General features: G+C 35.2%; 1 protein-coding gene across 3 annotated transcripts in view; it reads right to left on the bottom strand.

Annotated features, from left to right (window-relative positions):
* Ccdc14 (coiled-coil domain containing 14) overlaps positions 1-25,173 on the bottom strand; it is a 57,472-nt gene extending 32,299 nt beyond the window's left edge. For 2 of the 3 annotated variants that reach the window (XM_076868301.1, XM_076868302.1), the window contains exons 1-5: positions 25,081-25,173; positions 17,768-17,823; positions 17,374-17,446; positions 17,049-17,118; positions 16,831-16,953 (exon numbers count right to left, since the gene is read on the bottom strand). In XM_076868301.1, the coding sequence (XP_076724416.1) occupies positions 16,831-16,953; positions 17,049-17,118; positions 17,374-17,446; positions 17,768-17,823; positions 25,081-25,110 (352 nt within the window). In that variant the 5' untranslated portion in view covers positions 25,111-25,173. The remainder of the gene's footprint in view (positions 1-16,830; positions 16,954-17,048; positions 17,119-17,373; positions 17,447-17,767; positions 17,824-25,080) is intronic. The other variant, XM_076868303.1, reaches the window with a different exon arrangement.
* Between the last annotated feature and the right edge of the window lie 2,643 nt (positions 25,174-27,816).

Raw genomic sequence — 27,816 nt, 5'->3', positions numbered from 1 at the left:
AACAACCTAATGATGCATCTCAAGGCCCTTGAAAAAGAACAAACTAATTCCAAACCATTAGAAAGAAGAAAATAATAAAGATCGGAGCTGATATCAATGAAATTGAGAATGAAAAAAAAAATTCAAAGGATCAATGAAAGGGAAGAATTGGTTCTGGGGAAAAAACGAGATTTATAAGCCATTAAAATTAACTGAAAAAAAAAAGAGAGAAAATCCATTTTAATATAATTAGAGATTAAAAAAAAGGCATCACAAAAATACAGAGGATCATTAGAGACAATTTTGAAAACTTACACTTCAATAAATAGGAAAACTTAGAAGAAATGGATACATTTCTAGACAAATATGATCTACAAAACTGAATCAAGAGGAAATAAATGGAAAACCTAAACAGTCCAATAACCTGTACTGAGATAGAAGCAATAATAAAAAGCTTCCAACAAAGAAAACCCCAGGACCAGATGGATTCTCAGATGAATTCTACCAAACAAACCTTTAAAGAAGAACTAATGTCAATACTCCTCAAATTATTCCATAAGATAAAACACTACCAAAAATACATTCTAGGAAGCCAGTATCACACTCATAACAAAACCAGATAAGGACACATCAAAGAAATAAAACAACAACCCAATATCCCTGAAGAACTTAGATAAAAAATTCTTAATAACATGAGAAGAATGTACACCAGGTCCAAAGTTGGTTTTGTTCCAGATATGCAAGGATGGTCTAATATATGTAAATCAATAAATGTAATTTAACACATAAATAGAAAGACAAAAATCACAGTCATCTCAATAGATGCAGATAATGCCTTCGACAAAATTTAGCATCCATTATAATAAAAACACAGAAGAAAAGAGATAGAAAGAACCTACCTCAACATTTTAAAGGCTATATATGAAAAAAACAAAGCCAAATTCATAGTAAATGGGGAAAAACGGAAAGTATTTCCTTCAAGATCTGGGACAAGACAAGGATGTCTACTCTTAACCACTCCTATTTAATATAGTGCTAGAAATTCAAGCGACAGCAATTAGGCAAGAGAAAGAAATAAAAGGGATAAAAATAGGAAAGAAAAGTGAAATTATCACTGTTTATAATGTGATCCTATACTTAGAAGGTCCAAAAACCTACACTAAAAGACTGTTAAGCTAATAAATTTGGCAAAGTAGCAGTTTACAAAATCAACATACAAAAATCAATTAGTTTTCTATACATCAACAATGAATCTGAGAAAGAAATCAGGAAGACGATTCCATTCACAATAGCCTCAAAGAAAATAAAATACCTAGGAATAAATCTAAACGAGGAGGTGAAAGACCTCTATAAAGAAAACTGAAGAAAGAAATTGAAAAAGGGGCTGGGGCTGTAGCTCAGTGGTACAGTGCTTGCCTTGCACATGTGAGGCACTAGGTTCAATTCTCAGCACCATATAAAAATAAAGGTATTGTGTACATCTACAACTAAAAATATTAAAAAAAAAAAAAGAAAGAAAGAAATTGAAGAACTCCAAAAATGGAAAGACCTTCAATACTCATGGACAGGCAGAAATAATACTATTAAGTGGCCATACTACCAAAAAGAATATACATATTCAATGCAATCTTCATCAAAATACCAATGACATTCTTCACTGAACTAGAAAAACAGTCTTAAAACTCAATTGGAAGAATAAAAGACCCAAAATAGCCAAAGCAATTCTAAGCAAAAAAAACCAAACAAACAAAAAACAGTGCAGAAGGCATCACAATACCTGACTTTGAAATATACTACAGAGCTATAGTAACATGCATGGTACTGACATAAAAACAAACGCAGAGACCAATGGTACAATAGAAGACAAAGGGACGAAACAGTTATATGATCCTTGACAAAAGTGCCATACATAGGAGTATTTTTAAACATATGATCTTTTAAACAAATGGTACTGGGAAAACTGGTTATCCCTATGTAGAAGAATTAAACTACACCCTTATCTCTAACCCTGCACAAAAATTAACTCAAAATGGATGAAAAGATCTAGGAATTACAACAAAAACTATGCAACTCCTAGAAGAAAACACAGGGTCAACACTCCAATATCTAGGAACAGGCAAAACTTTCTCATATGTTCAGGAAATAATGCCAAAGGTTAATAAATGGGATGGCATCAAATTCAAAACCTTCTGCACAGCAAAGGAAACAATTAGGAATATAAAGAGAGAACCTACAGAATGGGAGAAAATCTTTGTAAGCTACTCTTCTGATAGAAGATTAACATCTAGAATATGTAAAGAACTCAAAAAACTTTTGCACCAATAAAATCAAATAACCCAATTAATAAATGGACAAATGAACTAAATAGATGCTTCTCAATAAAAAAAATAAAATGGTCAATACATGAAAATGTGTTCAATATCATTAACAATTAGGAAAATGCAAATAACAAATACACTGAGATTACATCTTACACCAGTCAGAATGGTAATCATCAAGAATACAAATAATAATAAATGCTGACAAGGATGTGGAAAATAAAGGAACATTTTTACACTGTTGGTGGGATTGTAAATTAGTACAGCCATTATGGAAATCAGTATGAAGGTTTCCCCAAGGACTAGAGATGAAACCATGAGCCAGCTGTATCACTCCTCAATATTCATCCTAAAGAATTAAAGCCATCATACTACAATGATACATGCATACCCATGTTTATATCATTGCAATTCACAATAGCCAAACTATGGAATCAGTGTAGGTATCCATCAATGGATGAATGGATAAAGAAAATGTGGTATATATACCCAATGGAGTTTTATTCAGTCATAAAAGAAAAATGAAATTATGTCATTTGCAGTAAAATGGATGGAACTAGATATCATTATGTCAAATTATTAAATAAGTCAAACTCAGATGGTCAAGGGTCATATGTTTTCTCTCACATGGAAACTAGAGAAGAAACAGGAAGAGGGGGAGAAATCCCATGAAAATCAGAGGGAGATTAGTACAGGAGAGGGACCAAGGGATTATAAAAAATAGAAACCTGGTATTAATAAACTAATAAATAAAAAACAAGTTTTCTATATAGTACTACTCAACAGATTGATATAAAAATCTGAATTCTACTTACCTGTCTAATAAAATGCCCTCCACAAATGTTCACAAAACAATATTAGCAGAAATGAGAGTGTTCTGGTAGATCACAGGTTATCAGAGTACAAAATAAATTTAGAAAAATACATAGCCTGTGGTAGTACCTATCAAAGCCAAACATACATATAATCTATGACACAACAATTCTACTCTCTTGTATAACCCTAACAGAAATGAGTGCCTATATCAATTTCAAAAGTTCACTTACTGAGTAACCTTGAGCAAATTGCTTAGCTTTTATTGACTTCCTCTTCCTCATTAGAAAAATGGTAATTAAAAAAGTATTTTAAGGGCTGGGGTTGTGGCTCAGTGGTAGAGTGCCTGCCTAGCACATGGAAACACTGGGTTTGATCCTCAGCACCACATAACAATAAATCAATCAAAAAAAGTATTGTGTCCATCTACAACTAAAAAAGATTTTTAAAAAAACTCTAAAAAAATATTTTAAGACTGTTGTAAGAAGTAAACACTTGCCTAGTTCTTAAATCAATGTCCAGTACACAGTAAAAATTCATTAAATGTTATAACATCAGATAGCTGCAAACTCTTAAGTAAATACTTCATTATCCATAAATATTGCTATCTGATGATAATATACCACTGAACAAGAGGTGATTAAAACCAAAAGCAGTAATTGTTATATTCACAATCTAAACAAATGAGTTACCAAAAAAAAAAAAAAAAAAAAAAAGCGCTGGTTAATAGATCCCTGTAAAGCAAGTATTACTTCTTATTACAAATATAATTTTATAATAAATTAAATGGAAAGGTACTCTTATCCAGAATATTTTAACTTTGAAATGCAATAGCTCTTATTCCTTCTTTTCATGGGGTCATTTTACAGGCTCTCATCAAGCTGAGCTACGTACAATATTATGCCTCTGCCAGCAGATGTCATCGTCCAACATAAAATTTTAACTCCAAACATACTTCTTAAAAATCAAAGTCCTCTAATAAAATGACTTATTTTGCTCCTCTAAAAACTCAGTTTGTATGAAACTCTATTGATAATGGTGAATATTTGTACATATGGTATAAAGTCTTAAAGCAAATAATCCAGGACAAGTTAGAAACCACAAATGGATATAAAAGAAATATTACATTTGAATTATTATTATACAATTTAATTTTAAAAACAAAGCAATAAAATGGGTTTGTTACTATATAAACACAAATGAAGTATATGTTCTTGCTTTTCTTAATGACACCAAAGCACCTTCCATGAAAACTTTACCTAACAGATCAGGATGACAATGTTTAATTAATGATTAGAACTCATGAGGGAGGCATTCATTTATTCAGTCCATGAAACCTTTTCAGTCCATGAATTCTAGGTGTTGTACAAGTGGTGGCCTTTTCTTGGATATATAAGCACAGGCAAGTCAGTCTTGCCACCCAAATAAAGAGCATCTAGTGCAGTTAAAAGCAACTGGATACCTATTATAATTTGAAATACAAAAGAACATCTGGCCTTGACAGGGCAATCACTGCTCAAAAGATTCTGCCTGTGTGGATTATTTCTCAAAGAGCGAGCAGATGGTCCCCAGCTTATGATGGCTCAATTTACAATTTTATTTTTTTATCTTACAATGCTATAAAGCAAGATGCATTCAGTAGAAACCATACTTCAGATTGTGAATGTTTATCTTTTCTAGGTTGTACCATATTATCTTGTGATGCTAGGCAACAGCACCAAACAGCTATAGCTCCCGGCAGCCATGCAATCATGAGGTTAAACATTTTTCAATGAATTGTGTTGCTAAGCTATGATGTTCGGTAGGCTAGGCATTTTTCTTTAAGTTATAATATTTTTAATTTACACTGGATTTATGGAAAATATACCACCACCATAGGTCAAAAAGCATCTGTATGTTATTAAAAGCATAATCACGAAAGCATTTAACAGTTATCAAATCTAAAAAGTTGTTTATTTAAGTGAAACTTTTTTGGCCAGGTGCAATGGCATAGGCCTTTAGTCTTAGCTAACTGGGAGGCTAAGACAGTAGGATCTTGAGATCAAAACCAGCCTGGGTTACACAGCAAGGTCCTCTCTCAAGAGAAAAAAAAAAAAAATTTAAAGAAAAGCACTTCATATAAGCTCAATACATTTCTCAAACTGCCTCTCTGCCTCTTTCACCAGAATGCACTGAATAGGTTTACTGACTCCACAGACATTCAAAAATCAAGTAGGTACCAGACAGAAAGTACATAAGAAGGCTGTGCCCCAGAAGACAGTTAATAAAAAAAAATAAAAAAAAAAAACCAGCAAGATGGAATATGTTAAAATTAAAATGATAGCTACTAGCTAACATGCCGAAATAGATTCCTTAAAATTCTATTTATGATTATTTCAGTTGGGAAGAGAGGTGAAAGAGAAGAATATCAGGGCTGGGGATGTGGCTCAAGCGGTAGTGCACTCGCCTGGCATGCATGCAGCCCCGGTTCGATCCTCAGCACCACATACAAACAAAGATGTTGTGTCTGCCAATAACTAAAAAATAAATATTAAAATTCTCTCTCTCTCTCTCTCTCTCTCTCTAAAAAAAGAGAGAAGAATATCACTGAGTATTAAGATAACAGAGCAAAAACCCCTACTTTACCACACATACACCAAAAAACCAAAAAATGTTCCTTTCTAGATAGCATTACAGGTTAGTAAACTGAAGAACAAGAGGAAAGGAGAATTCTCTTCTAGTGAGTTGAATTTAGGAGTAAATTAATCAATGAGACCTAATTTCTAATACTGTAACCCTAAAGAAGATTGTCCTATGGAAGTAGGTCCTTCCTTCTGATGAAGAAAGTATGGTGGGGGAAGAACAATAAGAATATTGTGTACTGATCACAGGTTAGAACTGCTGATTTGACTCTAATCCAAATAAGAATTTAATGCTAGGAGCCCAAAATGTCAGTTTTCTTTCATCTGCCACTCCAAATCCATCCTCTACTGGTCTCCATCCTGCTCTTCCAGGGATGCTGATCTATATGGATTACACTGTTAAGAGACAATTCTTCATGGGTCTCTCTTGCTCCTACACATCTTCCTGTGTATGCTGAGAAAGCAAGGTTTTTTTTTTTTTAATTTTTAATATTTTCTTATTTATTAGTTTTCGGCGGACACAACATCTTTGTTTGTATGTGGTGCTGAGGATCGAACCCAGGCTGCACGCATGCCAGGTGAGCGCGCCACCGCTTGAGCCACATCCCCAGCCCGAGAAAGCAAGGTTTTTTGACTTAAGCTCTTTACCTGGGCCAATTCTCAGGGTTGTATTTGTAGTCAGCAAACTTGAAGATGTCCCTCTGGACATATCTGCTTACTGTTTATTATCATAGTGACAGATTTCTCAAGCTCAGTGTTCCTTAGCTGCTATCCTAACCCAAAGCATGTGCAGCATGTATCTGGTTCCATCGCATTACCACCCCCTACCCCCTAATAAGGTGTTAGGGAGAACTAATGCAAATATGCTGATGGATACACTGCTTGCTATGCTATAAAAGAGTCCTTTGTCTCTGATCCAGTAACCTGTGTCCTCTTGTCAGGATTTGCGACACAATAAGACTAATTTACCAACCTGTGAGAATAAAAATCAAATTGGATAAAAATCAATCCATATCTAAGAAAGGAAGAAGAATGAAGTTAGAGTGCTTCTTCCTGCTCCCTCTTGATGAGGTAATCTTAAGCTAGTTTTGTAAGCTAGCTGCACTTCTCAAGTTAGTCTACTCTATAAACAGTATCTCCTTCTGGATCCAGTAATCTTTTGTCTCTCCTAATTCTTTAAGGCTTAGTGTTAATGACAGCTCTGCTGCTGTTGCTAGCACTAGGTAGCACAATCTCTTATGGTTTTCACTACCTGATTCATTTATTTATAATGAAACTCTCCTCAAATTATATTGGATATTGCCATCTTGTTTCTTGTTAGAACTCTGACAGAAGTCAGAATCCAACAAGTCGCTACCATGATACCCACTGTCAATCACATATTCAAATGAGAATTTCTTGAGGAAGGGTCCCCTGGAGACTGAAGGAATAGGTGCTACCAGTTCTTTCTTTATCCGTTGGGCCCCCACCCAAGGGCTTCTGTGCAAAGAGGTAAGATCAGGGTTGAGCTCATTTTTTCTTAAAAGGTCAGACAGTAAATGTATTAGGTTTAGTGGGCCAGTTTCCTGTCAAAACTCAAGTCTAACACTGAAACACAAAACCAGTCACAGAAAACACATAAATAGGGGGGTTTTGAAATGGCAAAATAGAGAAGGCTGCTTTTCTGGCTGCTACATGGCATGACCCAAATAAAGAAGATAGGCAGCTTCTTGGCAAGGGGGGTGAAAAAGCGGGGAGGTACTTTACTGGAATTTAATACTGGACATTCAAAGCAGATCAAAGACTCAGATGGTTGGTTATAATAAGAAAGAAATCCTCAATGTCACAGCCAAAGGCACCAGCCAGAGTGGTCCCTCAGCGAGCAAAGTAGAGGGACAAGGAAATTGATGGAATCTGCATTTTTAGGAGGCCTGAGTCATTGCACAATATCCGTGTGCAGGAAAGAAGCCATATATCTCCTGGCTGGTGTGGAAGACAAAGGAAGGAACCATTTAGCAGCCATGGCCTGGGGGCTGGAAGCTAAGGGACCCATTTCCTGGCTAACCCAAGTTTCATCTGAAATATAGGCCTGGCAAACCCAAAATACATGACACTTGCTATGCTACAAAAGAGTCTTTTTTGTCTCTGATCCAGTAATCTTCTGTCCTCTGTTAGGATTCATGACACAATAAGACTAATTATCAGCTTGTGAGAATAAAACTTGTGAGAACAAATTCCAGACCTCATACACATTAAGAGGGCTATACACATTAAGAGGGCTTCAGTAAGTGTGCCTAAGTGATCAGAAGAAAATCAAATGTTGAGATGGGTTTACACAGGGGAACACTAGTCGTGGCAACCCACCCAGCTCTCCCTCTCCCCATCCAAACCAGCTGCTTGTAAGACCAGCTGGGAGAGACCACCCTGCCTGGGAATTCAAAAGGGTTGGTAGGGGGACAGGAAAGATTGAGTTTGGAGACTAAACATGAGACCAAGAAACATGGGGTCCACTGGGGATGGAGTGGACTAAGAATCAGCTCCTCCACCACACAAGTAGAACCCAGGAGCGATCCCTAGGGTAGAGCCTTCCAACATGGACTAGCAAGTGCAGGGCCCTGGAGATGCACTGATTTAAAATCTCCAGACCAATTGGCATTCAGTGAAGAGCCTGGAGCCTTCCTAAACCTAAACCCTGCCTAAAGGAGTTCCACCTACAGGATTACCTCCCTCACTCCAGACACCCCACCCTGACACTGCTAAGAAGGAAAGCTGGGAATCTTTTGAATTCCAATGGAAATAATTCCTTAACTTCTCATCAAGATTTTTTTTTTCTTTTCAATGTTTGTGACCTTAATAATCCATGAACATTTATACATACTCTTTTCTTTATTTTTTTATTTCTAGCATTTTTGAAGCCAGTTGTTTTTCATGGATCAATAATTTGAGGAGTAGGATGTTTGACTATTATAGTTCAGTTTTGTTTTATACTCTTACTTTTATTTTTAATTTTTAAATTTTTTACCTTATATATTTTTTGTCTCACTTAGCTGTTTCCCTTGATTCTCTCTCTTGCTTCTGCTCACAGCCAATCTCTACTATTCTCTTTCACTCCTTTTAAATTTTTAATACTATCTTCTCACCTTCTCCCTCATAATCATCAAATCCTACATCATTCCATTCTCTCCCTGTGCAACATTTGAAATTGTAAACCCTTTTACAAACTTACTGTTTTTATTGTACTCTGATAATTTTACTCATAACTGATCATGTCATTACTGTTTATTGTCACAACTAACATTGTAGATGTCATTGCAGAAACTATTTGGTTTAATGGTATATATTGTTTGAACTGATTGTTGTTATTATTTTTCATATAACTTTATTTATTTTATTGGTGCTGAGGATTGAACCTAGTGCCTCACATGTGTTAGGCAAGCACTCTATCACTGAGCCACAACCCCAGTTCCTGTTGTTATTATTTATCTCCCTCTAAATGGTGAGGTACTGGAAACCTTCAGGTACAGATAAGTCCATAGGGTAGAAACTACTGCCTCAGATCCATACTGTTAGATGGGTAGACAAAGAAAAAACATGAAAAAGCAAGGGAACAAATTGCCTCAAACAAACCAACATACTTCAGTAACAGAATCCATTGATACTACAGTGGAAGAAATGTCAGAGAAAGAGTTTAGAATGTACATAAACTAATCTGCTAGATAAAGGACAATGTAAGGAGTAAAATCAGAGAGAAAATTCAGAAAGTGAAAGTTCACTTCAATAGAGATACAGATTCTAAAATGAAATCAGCAAAAAAAAAAAAAAAATCCTCAAAATGAAGGAATTAATAAACCAAATTAAAATTTCAATGGAATGCATCACCAGCAGACTAGACTATTTGAAAGACAGAGTTTCAGGGAATGAGAACAATATATATAATCTTGAAAATAAAGTTTACCATAGAGAAAAGATGTTAAGAGACCATGAACAGAACTTCCAAGAAATATAGGATAACCAGGAAAGACCAAACTTAAGGTTTATTGAGATAGATGAAGTCTAGGAGATACAAACCAAAGGAATGGACATGCTTTTCAATGAAATAATATTAGAAAATTTCCCAAACCTAAATAATGAAATGGAAAAATCAAATAGAGAAGGCTTACAGGACCCCAAATATATAAAATTATAACAGACCCAAACTAAGGTACATTACTATGAAAATGCCTAACATACAGAATAAGGATTGAATTTTAAAAGCTGACAGAGAAAAATAACAGGTCACATTTAAAGGGAAACACATCCAGATCTCAGCTGATCTCTCAACCCAGATCCTCAAAGCTGGGAGGTCTTGAAATAATATATACCAAGCTCTGAAAGAAAATGGATGCCAGCCAAGAATATTATACCCAGCAAAATCAAGCTTCAGAATTGCCAATGAACTAAAAACCTTCCATGATAAACAAAAGTTAAAAGAATTCACAACTAGAAAGCCTGCACTACAAAACATACTCAATAAGATACTTCATGAAGAAGAAATGAAAAACAAAAATGAAAATCAGCAAAGGAAGAAACTACACTAGACCAATAGTCAATCAAAGACGAAACTAATTCAAATTAAAAATCAGAAATAAATCAAAATAACAGGGAACAAAAATCATTTCTCAATAATAACATTGAATGTAAATGACCTAAAATAATCAATCAAAAGGCACAGACAGGGCTGGAGTAGTGGTTCAGTGGTAGAGCAATTGCCTAGCATGTGTGAGGTATGGGTTCGATTCTCAGCACCACATATAAATAAATAAAAGGTCCATAGACAACTAAAAAAAAAAAATTATTTATATATATATATATATAAAAAGGCAGATTGAATTAAAAACAAAGACTCAACAATGTACTGTCTCCAAGAGACTCACCTTATAGCAAAGACATCCACAGACTCATGGTAAAAGGATAGGAAAAAACATATCACTCACATGGATCTTGTAAACAATCAGGGATTTACATCTTCATATCATATAAAGTGGACTTCAAACCAAAATTAATCAGAAGGGACAAAGAAGGACATTTCATACTACTTAAAGGAATTATCCATCAACAAGACATAAGAATATTCATGTCCCGAATAATGGATTATCTACATACATCAAACAAACTGTTCTCAATTTCAAGAATCAAACAGACCATAACACAATAATACTGGGTGTCTAACACACCTCTTTCACCACTGAATACATTCTCCATACAAAAAGCAGCACACAGATCTTTCTCTAAAATAGATCATATCTTAGACCACAAAGCTACTCTTAGCAAATACAAAAAATACAGATAATACCTTGCATTCTATCAGATTATAATGGAATGAAATTAAAAATCAGTGATAAAATAAAAAATATAAGCTACTCTAACAATCAGATATTAAGTAATATACTGTTGAATGACTAATGGATAGCAGAAGAAATCCAGGGATGAAATAAAAAAAAAAAATACAGGTAAATGAGAATAGCAGCACAACATAGCGAAATATCTGGGACACTATGAAGGACATTATGAAGTTCTAAGAGGAAGGTTCATTTCATTGAAGTCATTCATTAAAAGAATATAAAGTCACCAAATAACCTAACATTACTCCTCCAACCCATAGAAAAAGAAGAACAAATCAACACCAAAAGCAGAAGACAGGAAATAATTAAAATCAGAACTAAACTCAATGAAATTGAAAAAAAAAAATTTTTTTTTTTTAAAAAAAGTTCAGTCTTTGAAAAAATAAATAAAATTGATAAACTCTTAGCCAAGCTAACAAAGAAAAAACTCAAATTATAAAAATACATGATGAAAAAGGAAATATCACAATGGACACAACTGAAATAAAAATGATAATAAAACTATTTTAAAAATTTATACTACAATAAAGTAGAAAAACTTGAAGACACTGACAAATTTCTAAAGACACAGGACAAACCCAAATTGAAGCAGGAGGACAGAGAAAATTTAAACAGATCAATTTCAACCAAGGAAATTGAAGACACAATCAAAAGCCTACCAACAATGGGGCAGAAAAGATGGTGAAATGAGATGGACATCATTATCCTAGGTACATGTAAGACTGCACATATGGTGCAATGCTACATTGTGTACAGAGAAATAAAAAGTTGTGATGAAATTACATACAATGAATCAAAATGCATTCTGCTATCATGTATAGCTAATTAAAATAAAATTTTTTTTAAAAAAAGGCCTACCAACAAAGAAAACACTAGGATCAGATGGATTCTCAGCCAAGTTCTTACCAGATCTTCAAAGAAGAACTAATACCAATCCTCCTGAAATTATTCCATGAAACAGAAAAGGAGGGAACTTTTCTAAACTCATTTTATGAAGCTAGTATCACCCTGATATCAAAACCAGAAAAAACACATCAAGGAAAGAAAACCTCAAACCAATATCCCTGATTAATACAGATGCAAAAATTAATAAAATACTGGCAAATCACATATAAGAACATAAAGAGTACAATATGATCGAGTGGGGTTCAAGAGAGAGTAAAAGATGATCAAGCAGGATTTATCCTCAGGATACAAGTCTGGTTCAACATAAAGGAATCAATAAACATAATTCATCATATATCAATAAACTTGAAAGATAAGAATCACATGATTATCTCAATAGATGCAGAAAAAGCATTTGACACAATATAGCTAGCATGCATTCATGTTCAAAACACTAGAAAAATTAGGGATAGTAGTAACATACCTCAATATTGTAAAAGCTATGTATGTTAAAGGCCAACATCAATCTAAATGAAGAAAAATTGAAAGCATTCCCTCTAAAAACTGGAATAAGACAAGGATGTCCTGTTTCACCACTTCTATTCAATGAAGTCCTTGACACTCTGGCAATTAGGCAGAAAAAAGAAATTAAAGGGATACAAATAGGAAAAGAAGAACTCAAACTATCCTTATTTGCTAATGACATTATTTTATACTTAGAAGATACAAAAAACTCCATCAAAAAACTTCTAAAACTCATAAACAAATTCAGCAAAATAGCAGGATATAAAATTAACACCCGGGAGGGGAAGGAGGCGGGGATAGGGAGGGTAGCAGAATACAACAGACACTAGTATTGCTCTATGTATATACGTTATATACATGGCTGTATAACCAATGTGATCCTGCAATCTGTACACGTGGAAAAATGAGAATTCATACCCCATTTGAATCAAATGTATGATATGTCAAGATCATTGTATTGTCTCGAGCAACTAATAAAAAATAAAAATTAAAAAAAAATTAACACCCATAAATCAATTACATTCCTATATACCAATGATAAATCAACTGAAAAAGAAATTAGGAAAACTATCCAATTCACAATAGCCTCAAAGGAAAAAATATTTGGTAAGCAATCTTACAAAAAAGAGGTGAAAGACCTCTACAATGAAAATTATAGAACACTGAAGAAGCCTAAAGACCTTAGAAGATAGAAGATCCCCTGTATTCTTGGATAGGCAGAATTAATATTTTCAAAATGGCCATACTACCAAAAACACTCTACAGATTCAATGCAATTTCTATTAAAATTCCAATGATGTTCTTCATAGAAATAGAGAAAGCAGTCATGAAATTCATTTGGAAAAATAAGAGATCCAGAATAGCGAAAGCAATCCATAGTTTTAAAAAAAAGTGAAGCAGGAGAATCACAATACCAAATCTTAAATTATACTACAGTAATAAAATGGCATGGTATTGGCACCAAAACAGACATGAAGACCAATGGTACAAAACAGAAGACACAGAGAAAAAGCCACATAAATACTATTAGCTCATATTAGATAAAGGTGCCATAAGCATATACTGGAGAAAAGATAGCCTATTCAATAAGTGGCGCTGGGAAAACTGGGAATCCATATGTAGCAAAATAACATTAACCCTTATCTCTCACCCTGCACAAAACTCAACTTAATGTGGATTAAGGACCTAAGCATTAGACCAGAAACCCTGCACCTACTGGAATAAAATGTAGGCCCAATGCTCCATCCTGTCAGCTTAGGAATCGAATTCCTCAATAAGACTCCTAAAACATAAGAAATAAAATCAGGAATCAATAAATGGGATAGTATCAAACTAAAAATCTTCACAATAGAGGACAATCAAAAATATGAAGAGAGCCAACAGAATTTGGGACAAAATCTTTACTACCTACCTGCACCTCAAATAAAGCATTAATGTATAACACAAAAAACTTAACACCAAAATAGCAGATAATCCACTTCAAGAAGAAATACAATTAGTCAACAAATATGCGAAAAAATATTCAACATCTCTAACAAATAAATGCAAATTAAAACTACACTGAGATTTCATCGCATACCAGTCAGAATAAAAATTAAGAATACAAGTAACAATAAATGTTGGTGAGGATGTGAGGGAAAAAGTTACACTTATATGCTACTGGTAGGACCATACATTGGCGCAAGCCTCTGGAAAGCAATATGAAGATTCCTCAGAAAACTTGGAATAGAACCACCATTTGATCCAGTTATCCTACTCCTTGGCATATACCCAAAGGACTTAAAATGAGCATACTGCAGTGACGCAGCCACATCAATGTTAATAGCAGCTCAATTCACAACAGCTAAACCATAGGAATCAACCAAGGTGCCCTACAACAGATGAATGGATAAAGAAAATGTGGTGTATATATATATACACAATGGAATATTACTGCCATAGAGAAGAATGAAATTATGGCATTTTCCAGTAAATAGATGGAATTGGAGACTATCATGCTAAGTGAAATAAGCCAATCCCAAAAAACCAGAGGCCAAATGTTCTCTCTGATAGGCAGATGCTAACACACAACAAAGTGAAGAGGGAAGAACAGAAGTTCACTGGATTAGACAAAGGAGAATGAAGGGAAGTGAGGATGGGAAAAGGAAAGACAGTAGAATGAACCAGACATAACTTTCCTGTGTTCATATTGGTCATTCATTATGGCCAACGTAACTCCACATCACATACAACCACAAGAATGGGAAGTTATAGTCCATGTAATGTGTAATATGTCAAAATACACTCTACTGTCCTATGTATCTAAAAAGAATAAAATTTTTTAAAAAAGAAAAAAACTATGAATAAATAAGCAGGACTGCATTCTAATAAAACTTTGTTCACAAAATAAAATATTATTTATAAAATAAAATTGACCATACCATGTTGACCCCTGGTTTAGACTGATGTTGTTCAGACATATAATACAAGCCATATATTATTTAAAATTCTTAGTAGCCACATTTAAAAGTGAAAAGGATAGGTAAGTTTAGTATTCATAATATTTTACATTTTAAATCAATGCAGCCAAAATATTAATATTTCAATATGTAGTACAGAGAACTGAGATGTTTTATTTTTTGTATTGGATTTTCTAAATCCAATACATATTTTACACAAAGCACATCTTAATCTGGACAACAAATTTTCATCATAAATACCTGATCTAAATTTATACCTACTGAAATTTACAGTTGAAAAAAAATAGATTCATTCACTCAAGTGATTCCAAAGATAGCTATAAATTTTATTAATTGGATCAAGCTGTTTTCAATTTTATTAATTAGGATTCAATAACATCAAAAAATTCCTTGCATTCACATTTCAAGTGTTCAACAGCTTCATGTGGCTAGTGCCTATATAGCCTCCTGAACAGGGCAGGTCAACATATGAGGCTCAAATGAATGACCTTCCAACATGGAAGGACTGAAATAAGCTGTTTTTCTTCTTTCATTCTCTAACTCATGACCATATAGAATAATATCTAGCCCTATGAATGTTTTACCTCCATTTTCTTAGCCTCTTTGCCTGGATCCTGATCTCTTAATATCCAGGGGTAGCCAGATGGTTTTCTAAATTTTATCCTTTGTACTAAATGTAAGCATGCACTGAAGTGCTGAAATTTCTGGCCCACCACAAACTGTGGAATTATTCAGAATTCTCATTGTACCCTGATTTTATCAGTACATACTCTATATACATGTTGAAATATCACGCTGTACCCTATTCATATGTACAATTACATTTTAACTAAAAAAAAAAGAAAAAAATAGAAATAGCCAGCTGTGGTGGTATGTGCCCATAATACCAGCAACTCAGAAAATTGAGGCAGGAGGATCACAAATTCAACTCCAGCCCGGGCAACTTAGCAAGACCATGTCCAAACTAAAAAGGGCTGGGGATGTAACTCAGTGGCAAAGCACTTGCCTAGATTGTACTTGGTCCTGGGTTCAATTTCCAGATTCAGAGGGAGGGAGGAAGAGAGGGAGGGAGGGAGGAAGAGAGGGAGGGAGGAAGAGAGGGAGGGAGGAAGAGAGGGAGGGAGGGAGGGAGGAAGAGAGGGAGGGAGGGAGGGAGGGAGGGAAGGAAGGAAGGAAGGAAGGAAGGAAGGAAGGAAGGAAGGAAGGAAGGAAGGAAGAAATCCTATTGTGAATACTTTATTCAATTATTATTTTGGACCACACTGTTCTATATATCTTTTTGAGAAATATAATCAAAATTTGCTTGTTCTAAACTGTTTGCTGAACTGCTACCCTTAATTAAGTCAGCAAAGTTAACCCTATGGATATAAAATACCACTGGTTGTATTAACCATCAATCACTGGCAGGCTTTCTTTTCTGTTCAACTTGGAAGGTTACCTTCTTATGTACCATAAACCTTAACTGCAGCTCAAAAAAGTTGAGTTCTGTAACCAACTTAGGATATAAACGTACAAAGTAATTTTAAAACAATTATTATTTATAAGTATATCCCTGAAAAGCAACCAATTTGTGATTATGTATGAAAACAAGTGACAGGTGAAACAAAGATAATTATACATACGCCTCCTAAATGTCATTCTGAGTTTAAATACTTTATCCTACAAACCCATAGATTCTTATCCTACTTTTCTACTTAGAAAAGTAACAATAAACAAAGTGACTACTAAGCTGTATAGTGAGAAACACAAATGCACACATATACTTAAATAAAAATATATTATTTAAATGAAAGAAAACTGCATCCTCCTGATAATTTATCAAATCCCCAGAATTAAGGATTATCTTTAATAAGAAAAAAAAAATGCTTACATGTTTCCTTCCAGACTACTGAAGGAAAAATATGTTTCTCATGTCCTTTCTTTTTAGATCCACATTTTTTGCCTTCTAAAGGTCTGGAGTTACATCTATTTTCTGAATATGCTGTTTCTGAAGCTATGAATAATTAAAACAAAATTTGTTAGCATTTATAAAAATTACTTAATTGAGAAAAGGTGATCAGGGAAGAAGCATTAAAAAAAAAATAAAACCTGAATCTTCATTTCTCAAAATGTCTCGCAGCAAAGAAGCACAACCATCAAGCCCCTGTATAGTTTCAGTCTGTAAGGAGAAAGTCATTTAAAATACATTTGTATATAAAATTATAGTGCAGAGAAAAAAATATGTATTATGCAACTTTAAATAAAATTCTTTACAAGCAATTTATTATTGGTAGAAAACATGTTTTAAAGCAATAGCCTTCCTATTTCCTCAAGGCAATTTATACTTTACCTTTGTATTTTATTTCCATTTCTAGGCTTTTACCTGAAGGCTAAGTAAAATAGTGTGTATTACAGCTGTTTGGTTTAATCTTACCTGACTTTCTGAATCAGAATGAGTGGGATAGCCAGAATTTGCATTAAAACGTGATATTTTTCTTAAATGGGTCCTAGAAAACAAGATTAACAGTGTTATAAATAATACAATTTTTCCCCCTCAAAATATGTTAGTAAGTAGTCATTTTCTTTCCACCACAGGTTGTAAAGAAAGCTTGCCTAATAATATATAACATGAATAGACATTATGAAGACTGGAAAGACTGTTAAAACACTATAATGATTGACCTGGGTAGATTTGAAAAGTTATTCCCCAGAGGATGTAAAGGAAGAGGTGCATCTAGTTTTCTGGAATAGGGAAAATGCAATCCAGCCCAAAGCTCTGAAAACTTTCTTGAGATTTCCTGAAGTTATAAACTTCTTTCTGTACTTACCCTTTCTTTCCATTTGTTAATTTAGCAGATCCAGAGTTCCTTCCTGAAGATAACACCTATGACATAATGTATTATATTATAGTAGATACACAAATACTTTTCCATCATATTTTCTATATGCTATCTTAACAAGACGTGAAATGTTATTCATATTTTTCCATTTTCCCAAGCTGAAACTCTGTACCTACCAAACAGTAAGTTCCCATCCTCTCTTCTCATCACCCCTTGAAACCACCATATTCTACTTTATATAAATTTGACTACTCTAGAGACCTCATATAAGTGAAATTATACAGTATAATGTCTTAAAGCTTCATCCATGTTGTATCATATATAAAAATTTTCCTTCCTTTATAAGGCTGAATATTTCATAGTATATGTGCAGTATTCATTCATTTTTTAAATAAATGAGATATCCTAAAAATCCACAATTATAATTTAACACTTTACAATAAATTTGCTCTACATAAAATGTGAAGCAAGCAACACATGTGTTTGTTCCTTATGCTTATTTAGACTGAAAACTGAGATATCATTTCAAACCTACTACAATTAAGTTGGAACTATACTCATAATCCCTGAACATGTTCTACATTTCCCAAATTCTTTGAAACTTAATACTTCAAGATATAGGACAGAGTTCATAACTCTGGTTCCATTTATCCACATTAAGTAGAAGGTCTAATAAGGACCAGCACATAAAAACTACCCTTCTTCTTTATCTACATTTCATTCTTTCAATCTTTCTTTTTAAACTAATATAGCAATGTTAGTTCTTCAAAAAGGTTTTATTTTAAAAGTAACATAGGTAGGCTACCTTTTATGTAGAACAAAAGGAAAAACATGCATTTGCTTTTATCTGTACCCAATAACTTCGAAGTCATGCAAGAAAACAGTTAAGTATAGTTACTTCCAGAGAGAGAAACAGGGTATCTGGGGGATAGAGTAAAAGGGGAACTTTCTATGGCATACATTAATAAATACGTATCAGATAAATATAATCTTTCAAATATAATTTAAAGACATTAAAGTCCCTAATCCTCTCCCCCTTATTCCATCCTCTAGATAGAGGTACTTCTGGCAGTTTCATTTGTGATTTGTCTTGACACGTTTACATATTTCATCCCAAGATAGCTTTGAGCAGTAACTACCAAACTTCCTGAAGTTGTATTCTATTATTTGCTTAAAAATGTACTCCCCCTTCTAATGAGAATACCTTTTTTTAAAAAATGGGTTGATAATAGTTATACCTTTTGAGATAACTTGGAATACGATGGAGGGTCATAAACCCCACAGTGAAAAATCACATCATAGAAAATACAATGCCATGTAACATAGCCCCACTGAATCCTGCATCACACTCAGGTCTTTCCCTTTGGTATATCTGTGTTGGTGTCCTGGCTGGAATAATGATACAAATCCAACCCAGGATGCTGCTATGCCCCAGATCAATTCTGAAAACAATTACCACATTTACTGCCTTTCAAAATTAAGTGGAAAAAATACACTGTCTGAAATAAATGTATGGCATAATTATATGATTATCTACAAAATATTTCTTAAAAAGAAAAACACTGACTAAAAAGAAAAATCTGGTAAAGAAAATTACCCTTAAGAAAAACACTCCAAAAGAGTATCTCTCATATTGAACATTTCCTCCCAATTCGTGGAGGTATTTTTTTATTTTGAAATAGCACAAAAAAGTCCTATATATGCTTCAATCAGATTCCACAAATTCTGACATTTTACTACATTTGCCATATTCTCAATATGTATCTACAACATTATTTCTTGTCTGAACCATTTCAGAGTAACTGCAGACAATATGCTTAAATATGCCAGGTGTGGTGACACACGCCTCTAATCCCAGCAGTTCAGGAGGCTAAGGCAAGATGATCATGAGTTCAAAGCCAGTCTCGGCAATTTAGTGTGGCCTTAAGCAACTTAGTGAGACCCTGTCTCAGAATAAAATATACAAAGGGCTGAAGATGTGACTCAGTGATTAAGCACCCCTGGGTTCAATCCCTGGTACAAAATAATATAATACATATCCAATCAAAATACTATAAATAAATATATATAAGTATATATATTTATGTGCATATAATACACACACACACACACACACACACACACACACAGACACATATATGCCTAAATATAGAATAGGTCATTCTCTAATATAATTATCAAAACCAGGAAATTAACATTGATATAGTATTACAACCTGTGATCTTATTTGCATATTGCCAATTATCCCAATACTGCCCTCTACAAAAAAACCCTGATCCATAGCTAATTCAGGATCATATTTTGCATTAAACTGTCATAGCCATAGCCCTTAGGTCTCCTTTAATGTGGAATAGTTCCCTGGATAGCCATTCATTGTCCTTTATAACCCTGATATATTCAAAGAGTAGAGGCCAGTTAGTCTGTAGAATTTCCATCTAGAAGTTTAGATGTCTGAGATGTTTTCTCAGAATCAAACTAGGTTATGCATTTTGGGCAGGAATACTACAAAGTCATTTTGGGCAGGAATACTACAAAGTCAAACATGTCATTTTTCAATACAGTATGAGCAGACATGTGATGTCAGTTTGTCCTACCACTGGCTATGTAAACTGATTATTTAAAACAGTGTCTCGGGATGGGGTTATGGCTCAGTGGTAGAGCACTTGCCTAGCATATGTGAGGCACTGGGTTCAATCCTAAGCACCACATTAAAAAATAAACAAATAAAATAAAGGTATTGTGTCCATCTATAAAAATATTTTTTAAAACAGCGTGTCTGCCAGATTTTTCACTGTAAAGTTACTATTTTTACCTTTGCAATTATTAAGCATTTTGTGAGGAAATATCTAGACACTATGTAGATATCCAATCATCAAACTTCCACCCAATTTAGCATCCACTGAGGACTCTCAATTGTCAAATGGTGATTTCTTAAAGTTTTTTATTTTTAATTTGTTCTTTTTAGTTATATATGACAGTAGAATGTATTTTGACATATTATACACACATGGAGTATAACTTCCCATTCTTGTGGTTGTACATGATGTGCCATTACACTGGTCATGAATTCATATATGAACAAAGGAAAGTTATGTCCAATTCCAAATAGTGAGGTTTTGTTTTTGTTTTTCCTTTTGGTACCTGGGGAATGAATCCAGTGGCACATAACCACTGATCCACATCTCCAGTTCTCCTTTGTATTTTATTTAGAGACAGAGTCTCACTGAGTTACTTAGGGCCTCGATAAGTTGTTGAAGCTGGCTTTGAACTGGCAGTACTCCTGCCTCAGCCTCCCCAGCCACTGGGATTACAGGTGTGTGCCACCATGCCCAGCCTTCCTAAATGATTAGTTTTTTGACATCATTCCTTCTACATTTATTAATTGGCATTTATTAGCTGAATTTCAACTAATAAATGTAGAACTAATTAGGGAAGAATTTTTCCTTGTTTCTTGTTCATTTGAATTTGTAGGCTCATGGATTCATATTTTATTCAGTGGGTTATAATCTATTATTATTAGTTATAATGATCAAAATGTGCCATATTTAGTAGTGGGAGCCTTTTCAAGTTGGTTCCTTCTTAATTTTAACAAGTCCCCATCATTTTTTTAACTGTTCCTTACCTTTTTACAACCAAGCTCATCTCTTTTTTAGACTGTCTTAAGAATATTCAATATGAGATCTACCTTAACAAAATACAGTATTGATAACTATAAGCACAATGTTGGTTAGATCTCTAGAGCTTATTCATTTTACAAAACCAAAACTTTATACCTAATGAATAGCAAGTCCCTCTTTCCCTCTTGCCCCAACCTCTGAAATCACCATTCTACTCTACTCCTGTATATTTGGCCTACACCCTGACTACTTTAGATACCTCATATGAGTGGAATCATGCAGTACTGAATCATTCAGTATTTGTCCTGGGCTAGCTTAGTTCACTTAGCAGAATGTCCTCAGGGTTCATCCTTGTTATTGCATATGGCAGGATTTCCTTCTTTTTCAGTACTGAAAAAGATTTCACTGTATGTATATGCCATATTTCCTTTATCCATTCATCTATAGATAAACATGTAGATTGTTTCTACTTCTTGGTATTGTGAATAATGAATACCAGTGTAAATATCTATTTAAGATCCTGATTTCAATTAAGATAAATACCACGAAGTAGAATTGGCTAGACCTTATAAGAGTTCTATTTAAGTTCTTTTAAGGAAACTTCATACTTTTCTATAGCAGCTGTACCATATATATTCCCAGCAATAGCTATCCATATTCTAATTTCTCAACATCCTCACCAATACTTTGTTTTGTGTTCAGTATTTAGAAACCAAGATTTAGGTACTAAATGTGCTCTTTGCTATCAGGGCCTCCAGTCTTTCTCCTATGCATTTTTTACTAAGTCATGATGACTAGATACTTGTAATTTTGATTTTTTTTTTTAGCTTTTGAATCTTTTTCTATATTAACAGTCAAAAAAGTTAATGGTGGGCTGGGTTATGGCTCAGAGGTAAAGTGCTTGCCTAGCATGCGAGAGGCACTGGATTCGATCCTCAGCACCACATGAAAATAAAATATATTGTGTCCACCTGTAACTAAAAGTAAGTTTTTTAAAAAAAAAAGTTAATGGCAACATTCCCTTGAGTAGAAGTAATATAATATGTCCTTGATTTGCTTCACATCTTTGATAATTAAAAATCAAACCTGGGGGGCTGGAGCTGTAGAGTTCAGCAGCAGAGTGCTTTCCTGACATATGTGAGGCACTGGGTTCAATCCTCAGCACCACATAAAAAATAAATAAATAAACAAATAAAATAAAAGCATTCTGTCCATCTACAATAATAAAAAATAAAATATATTTTAAAAAATCAAACTGGGTGCTGGGGCTGAGGCTCAGTGACAGAGCTCTTGCCTCACAGGTATGAGGGACTAGATTCAATCCTCAGCACCACATAAAAATAAATACATAAAAAGATATTATGTCAATTTACAACTAAAAAAAATATTTTTTAAAAAATTAAAAACCTGGGAGGACTGGGGTTGTGGCTCAGCAGTAGAGCCTTCACCTAGCATGTATGAGGCACTAGGTTCGATTCTTGGCACCACATAAAAATAAATAAATAAAATTAAAATTTTTAAAAAATCAAACCTGGAACAATCCTTTCTATATACTGAAAATAGCCTTTTTATATTTAGGATTAAAATCATAATTTCTTTGGAAAAGGTTATTAGCAGTTTAATGCCCTTGCTACAAACTGCAAAACTGCACTTAGAAGTGTCCCAAATCATAATACAGCAGCTAATCAGTTTGTTTTCACACTTACTTCCACTACTTTTCATTAAACTTTTAATTTTTCTATATGAGAATATAAGCTTTTCTTAATCATCATATTTCCTATCAAGTATAAGATAGCATTACCTTTGTAGAATAACTGGTTATATTAAAGCCTTTCCACTTAATGAACTCCCTGTCATTATTTCTGTGAAGTATAAACCTAAAATTAAGAAATTTACCTTGTCTAAAGTCATACATCTAAGAATAGTATAATGTTTAAAAGAATGGACTCTGGCTATGCGAGTCTGAATACTGTTTCCACAGTCTACCAGCTGTGTAATTAGTTAGTTGGGAAATTATTTGAATTCTCCATCCCTCAATCTCCTTATTTATAAAACAGAGATGATAACATTATTTACCTCATAAGGCTAGTATAAAAATTAAATGAGTTATTATATGTATAAAAAACTCTCATAGTATACCTGCCACATAATGAATGCTAGTTATCATCAGGATGATAACAAACTAGGTGCTTGGGGAATTAAAATTTATTGGATACATATGTCATTTGTGTGGCAGATATTTTACCAGATTTTATTTCATCTCCCCAATTCCTTGAAGCAGAATTTTACACCTATTTAATAGCAAAACGATAGGATTCTCAAAGACGCAAAAAGTACTTTGCTTACCATCATCACAATAGTGGCAGAACTGGAATCTGAATCTGATTATTGTGAATATCAAAACCATATTTTTCATCCTTGCTAAATGCACATGTTCTGAATTCATTCAATATATGAGTTCATTCATTCATTATCTGAGTTCATTAAAAAAAAATCTGTAAAAGTGGGCTGGTCTAGAAGTATTCACACTTCTAGTTTCAAGCCAAATCTTGAAAAAAGGGTGCAAGATTCACATTAATGGGGAAGACAGTAGTTTTGATAAATGAAGGAACACCAAAAACAAAACCAAATAAAGTTCTATATAGTTAAGGGAAGATCAACCTGAGCAAAGGGTCTGAGAAATAATTGATTCAATCCCTGAAAATATACAATATGCCAGGTGCTGTCCTTGACTTTGAAGATATGGAGAAAAAAATAGTCTAGAAGCAGAGGCAGACTACCAACATAGCCAGCCTGAAAAGTGGTTTGATAAGTTATTAAGGATATAAATGGGGGGCTGAAGAGCACCTAACCAATGGAGGATGCTAGGGTGTAAGGGTTCTACAGATGGTCCATGAGTTGAGGACCAGAAGATGCAAAGCGGTGATGTCAGTCTTAAAAGGGCATTCTACACAGACCAGAATGTGAAAGGGCAGCAGAGGGCCCAGAGCACTGGGATTATGTAGTTTTGAACTTGACTGGATTGGGAAAGGAGGCTGAAAAGTATAAAACATGGCAGTGTTCCCACACCAAAGAACAGGATCCACTTTGCAAAAAATGAGCTCCCGTGTTGGATTTTAAGCAGAACCATTGTATACAACGAGGAACGTATACTTGAGACACTAACCGGGAAACTTTTTTAAAAAATGTCAGCAATAGTGATGGAAGGCTGGGGTTATAGCTCAGTTGGTAGAGTGCTTGCCTAGCATACACATGGACCTGGGTTCAATCCCCAGCACCACCACACAAAAAAAAAAAAAAAAAAAATTAGTGTTGGAGGATGAGCTAACAATGGCAATAGTGGAAAAACCCAGGAGCTGGATCTGATGCGACGACTTACACAAGCAAGGAGAGATTAAGTCAAGTCACTCAACCAGCGGCGAAAGCTGGGACTCGAACCCGGCCCGACCTCAAAGCTGGCCTGAGCTCTGGAGGGCTGAGGCGACTTGCATCTCCCGACAGAACCGCTGTTAGGATGGGAGGACCAAGGGTCCCCCACTACCCAGCCTCATCATTTTCAGTGCCGCCGCGCCGTCTTGGGTTGTTGTTTTTTATTCCCCCCAAGCAGTTTTACACGCCCCCTGCCAGAGTCCTCTCAAGTCCCCGCCACCCACACAGTGGACTCCTCGAATCCACAACCCTCACCTGGCTCGGTCGGGATCCAGACCTAACCATTTCTCGCAGCCTCAGGAAATCCCAGAACCAGGGATGCGAAGCCACTCTGTAAAAAGAATTAACCGCCGCGGGTTCCCCGCCCCCTTTGGACCGCCCCCCGAGCTTCCGCTTCCGGCAACGCTCCCGCCGAACGCCGCGCTTCATAGCCTCTAGCACAGGGCGGCGACCTTTCTCTCGCCGATTGCCCGGCACCAGCGTGCGCAATAGACTCCTCCCGGCTCCACCACTCGTCACACACTGCAGTGCGTGGGAAAAGCCAACCGAATGCACGAGGGGCGGGGTCTGAGGGGCGGGGTCTGAGGGGCGGGGCGGGGCCTGAGGGCGGGGGCGGAGAGGCGTGGAGCCCAGGCTCTAGGTGGGCGGAGGAAACATCTGACAGAACTGATTGGGCAGTCTTGCTCCACAGGCTTTCAGGGGAGGACCGCGGAACCTTCACGGGTGGGGACCAAGACCAGTCAACCCCAGAGGAAGGGACTGGAGTGGGGAAAGGATGGGTTTCAGAGGTATTAGGTTCTGCTTTGAGGTTTTAGCTCTTTATTTTTAGTTCGGAACTTCGTGTGCCTTTTAAAATGATTTTGTTTTTCATATTCAATAAAAATTAAGCCTCGGTATCATTATCTTTGCGTGATTCTAATAATTTCAAATGTTGACTGTGGTCAGTGATCTCAGAATGGTGCTCATTAGTTAGGATTTTGGTTTTACTTACATATATAGTCTATTCTTATGCTGAGGCCATTACTATTAGTAAAGTATGACAGTATTCTTACCGTTGACTAACTGCACTAAATTATAATAGAGATTCGACATTGGTTTGTAAGATATTGTGTTTGGGGTTCATGTTTTAAATCAAATTGGAGAGAAATTATGTAACTCAGTGGATCCCTGTTTTTTTTAAGAGAGCTGTATTTTTTAAAATGTTAAAATTAATAAAAAGCCCAGGAACTAAAATATTTGTATCAATATATTACATACTCATTATGAGAGATTTTAGGAAACTATTTGATAAACTTGGTATTCAATTGATTATCTCTAAAATCCTATCCTTTCCTTCCCCATCTCACAGTTTTTAACATAGTCACCTTAGATTCCAGGTGGTTTTAATAATCAATTAATTAATTATTTCTGTGTGGTGCTAGGCAAGCACTCTGCCACTGAGCTACAGCCTCAGCCCTCTACGTGGTTTTTTTTTAATATTTATTTTTTAGTTGTAGTTGGACACAATACCTTTATTTTATTTATTTATATGTGGTGCTGAGGATTGAACCCAGAGCCTCACACACATGCTCTACTGCTGAGCCACAACCCCAGTGCCTCACACATGCTAGGCAAGCGCTCTGCCACTGAGCTACAGCCCCAGCTCTCTAGATGGTTTTTTTTTTTTTTTGATATTTTAATATTTATTTTTAGTTTTTAGTTTTCGGGGGACACAACATCTTTGTTTGTATGTGGTGCTGAGGATCGAACCCGGGCCGCACGCATGCAAGGCGAGTACGCTACCGCTTGAGCCACATCCCCAGCCCTCTAGATGTTTTTCTTAATTTATTTTTTTAAAACATTGATTTTTTCTTAATATATATTTGCTGTAGAAAATATAGATAAGAAAAAAGAAAAAAATCACCAGCTACCCATGTTTGGTGCATTCCCTTCCAGACCTGGGTGTATATGTATAAATTCCCTTCCCCACCTGGGTGTATATGTATAAATGTATTACAACAGTATGATATGATACATGTTACCATAATGTGTTTTAACATCTCAACATTGTTTTCTCATTAATCTACAATTATAAAATGACTGAGTAGTGTTCTATTGTTTCTCACTGTTTGGAATTGTTATTTGCTATTATAAATATCAGTGAGCTGATATCTTAAAGTAAACTCAATGAAGAGGGGAGAGAACAGTATTTTAAATAGACAGAAACAGCATGGTGTTGAATAAGAAGGACTGGAAGAGGCCCTTGTAGCTGAATATAGACAGTGAGGATGGAGATATATGTATTGTCAGACTCTGAAGTTCTCATAGGTCAAGGCTTTGAGTTATTATTCAAAAGGTAGTGGAATGTCCAAAGGTTTCAGCAGGGGCACCAGGAACTAACTGATGTTTCACAAACATGGCTGGCTGCATTGTAGAGCCAGAGTCTCCACTATGGCCCTGACCAAATCTAGTCTGCTGCCATGTTATCATTGTTGTTGTTGAGCCCATGAGGGATTGAATATCATGGCTTTTTAAAAAAGGTATAGAGGCACAAGCCTGCCATCCCAGCAACTGGGAAGGCTGACACAGTAGGGTGGCAAGTTTGAGGCTAGCCTCAGCAACTTAGCAAGATTCTAAATAAATAAATAAATAAATGAATAAATGAAGAAATAAAAGGGCTGATGATATAGCTTCTGGTTTTGTTTAGTTGATAGGAATAACTAGCAGAAGATAGGGGAGGGAGGTGAGAGAGAGATTGGGGTACTCCTCCTCTCAACCATCTGGCTGATACAGTGACTTTTGCTACTATAGCTCCTCAGGGGAGCTTTTTGGAGTCTAGCTCTCTCCTGGCTCCTAAAATATAACATCCCCCTAGTCCCTTCAGTCCAATGGGTAATAGTCTGGGTACTTCAACACCCCTTGGTAATTTCCTTGTCCACAGCTCTGTAAATCTTTTCATTATCTTCAAAATCTGGCTGTCTTCTGTTTTCTGTCAGGACCAGACTCATAGGA

This window comes from Callospermophilus lateralis, chromosome 10, assembly GCF_048772815.1.
Source record: "Callospermophilus lateralis isolate mCalLat2 chromosome 10, mCalLat2.hap1, whole genome shotgun sequence".
Lineage (NCBI taxonomy): Eukaryota > Metazoa > Chordata > Mammalia > Rodentia > Sciuridae > Callospermophilus > Callospermophilus lateralis.
Note: the sequence above shows the minus strand (reverse complement) of the source record. Positions and strands in the feature narration are given on the sequence as shown.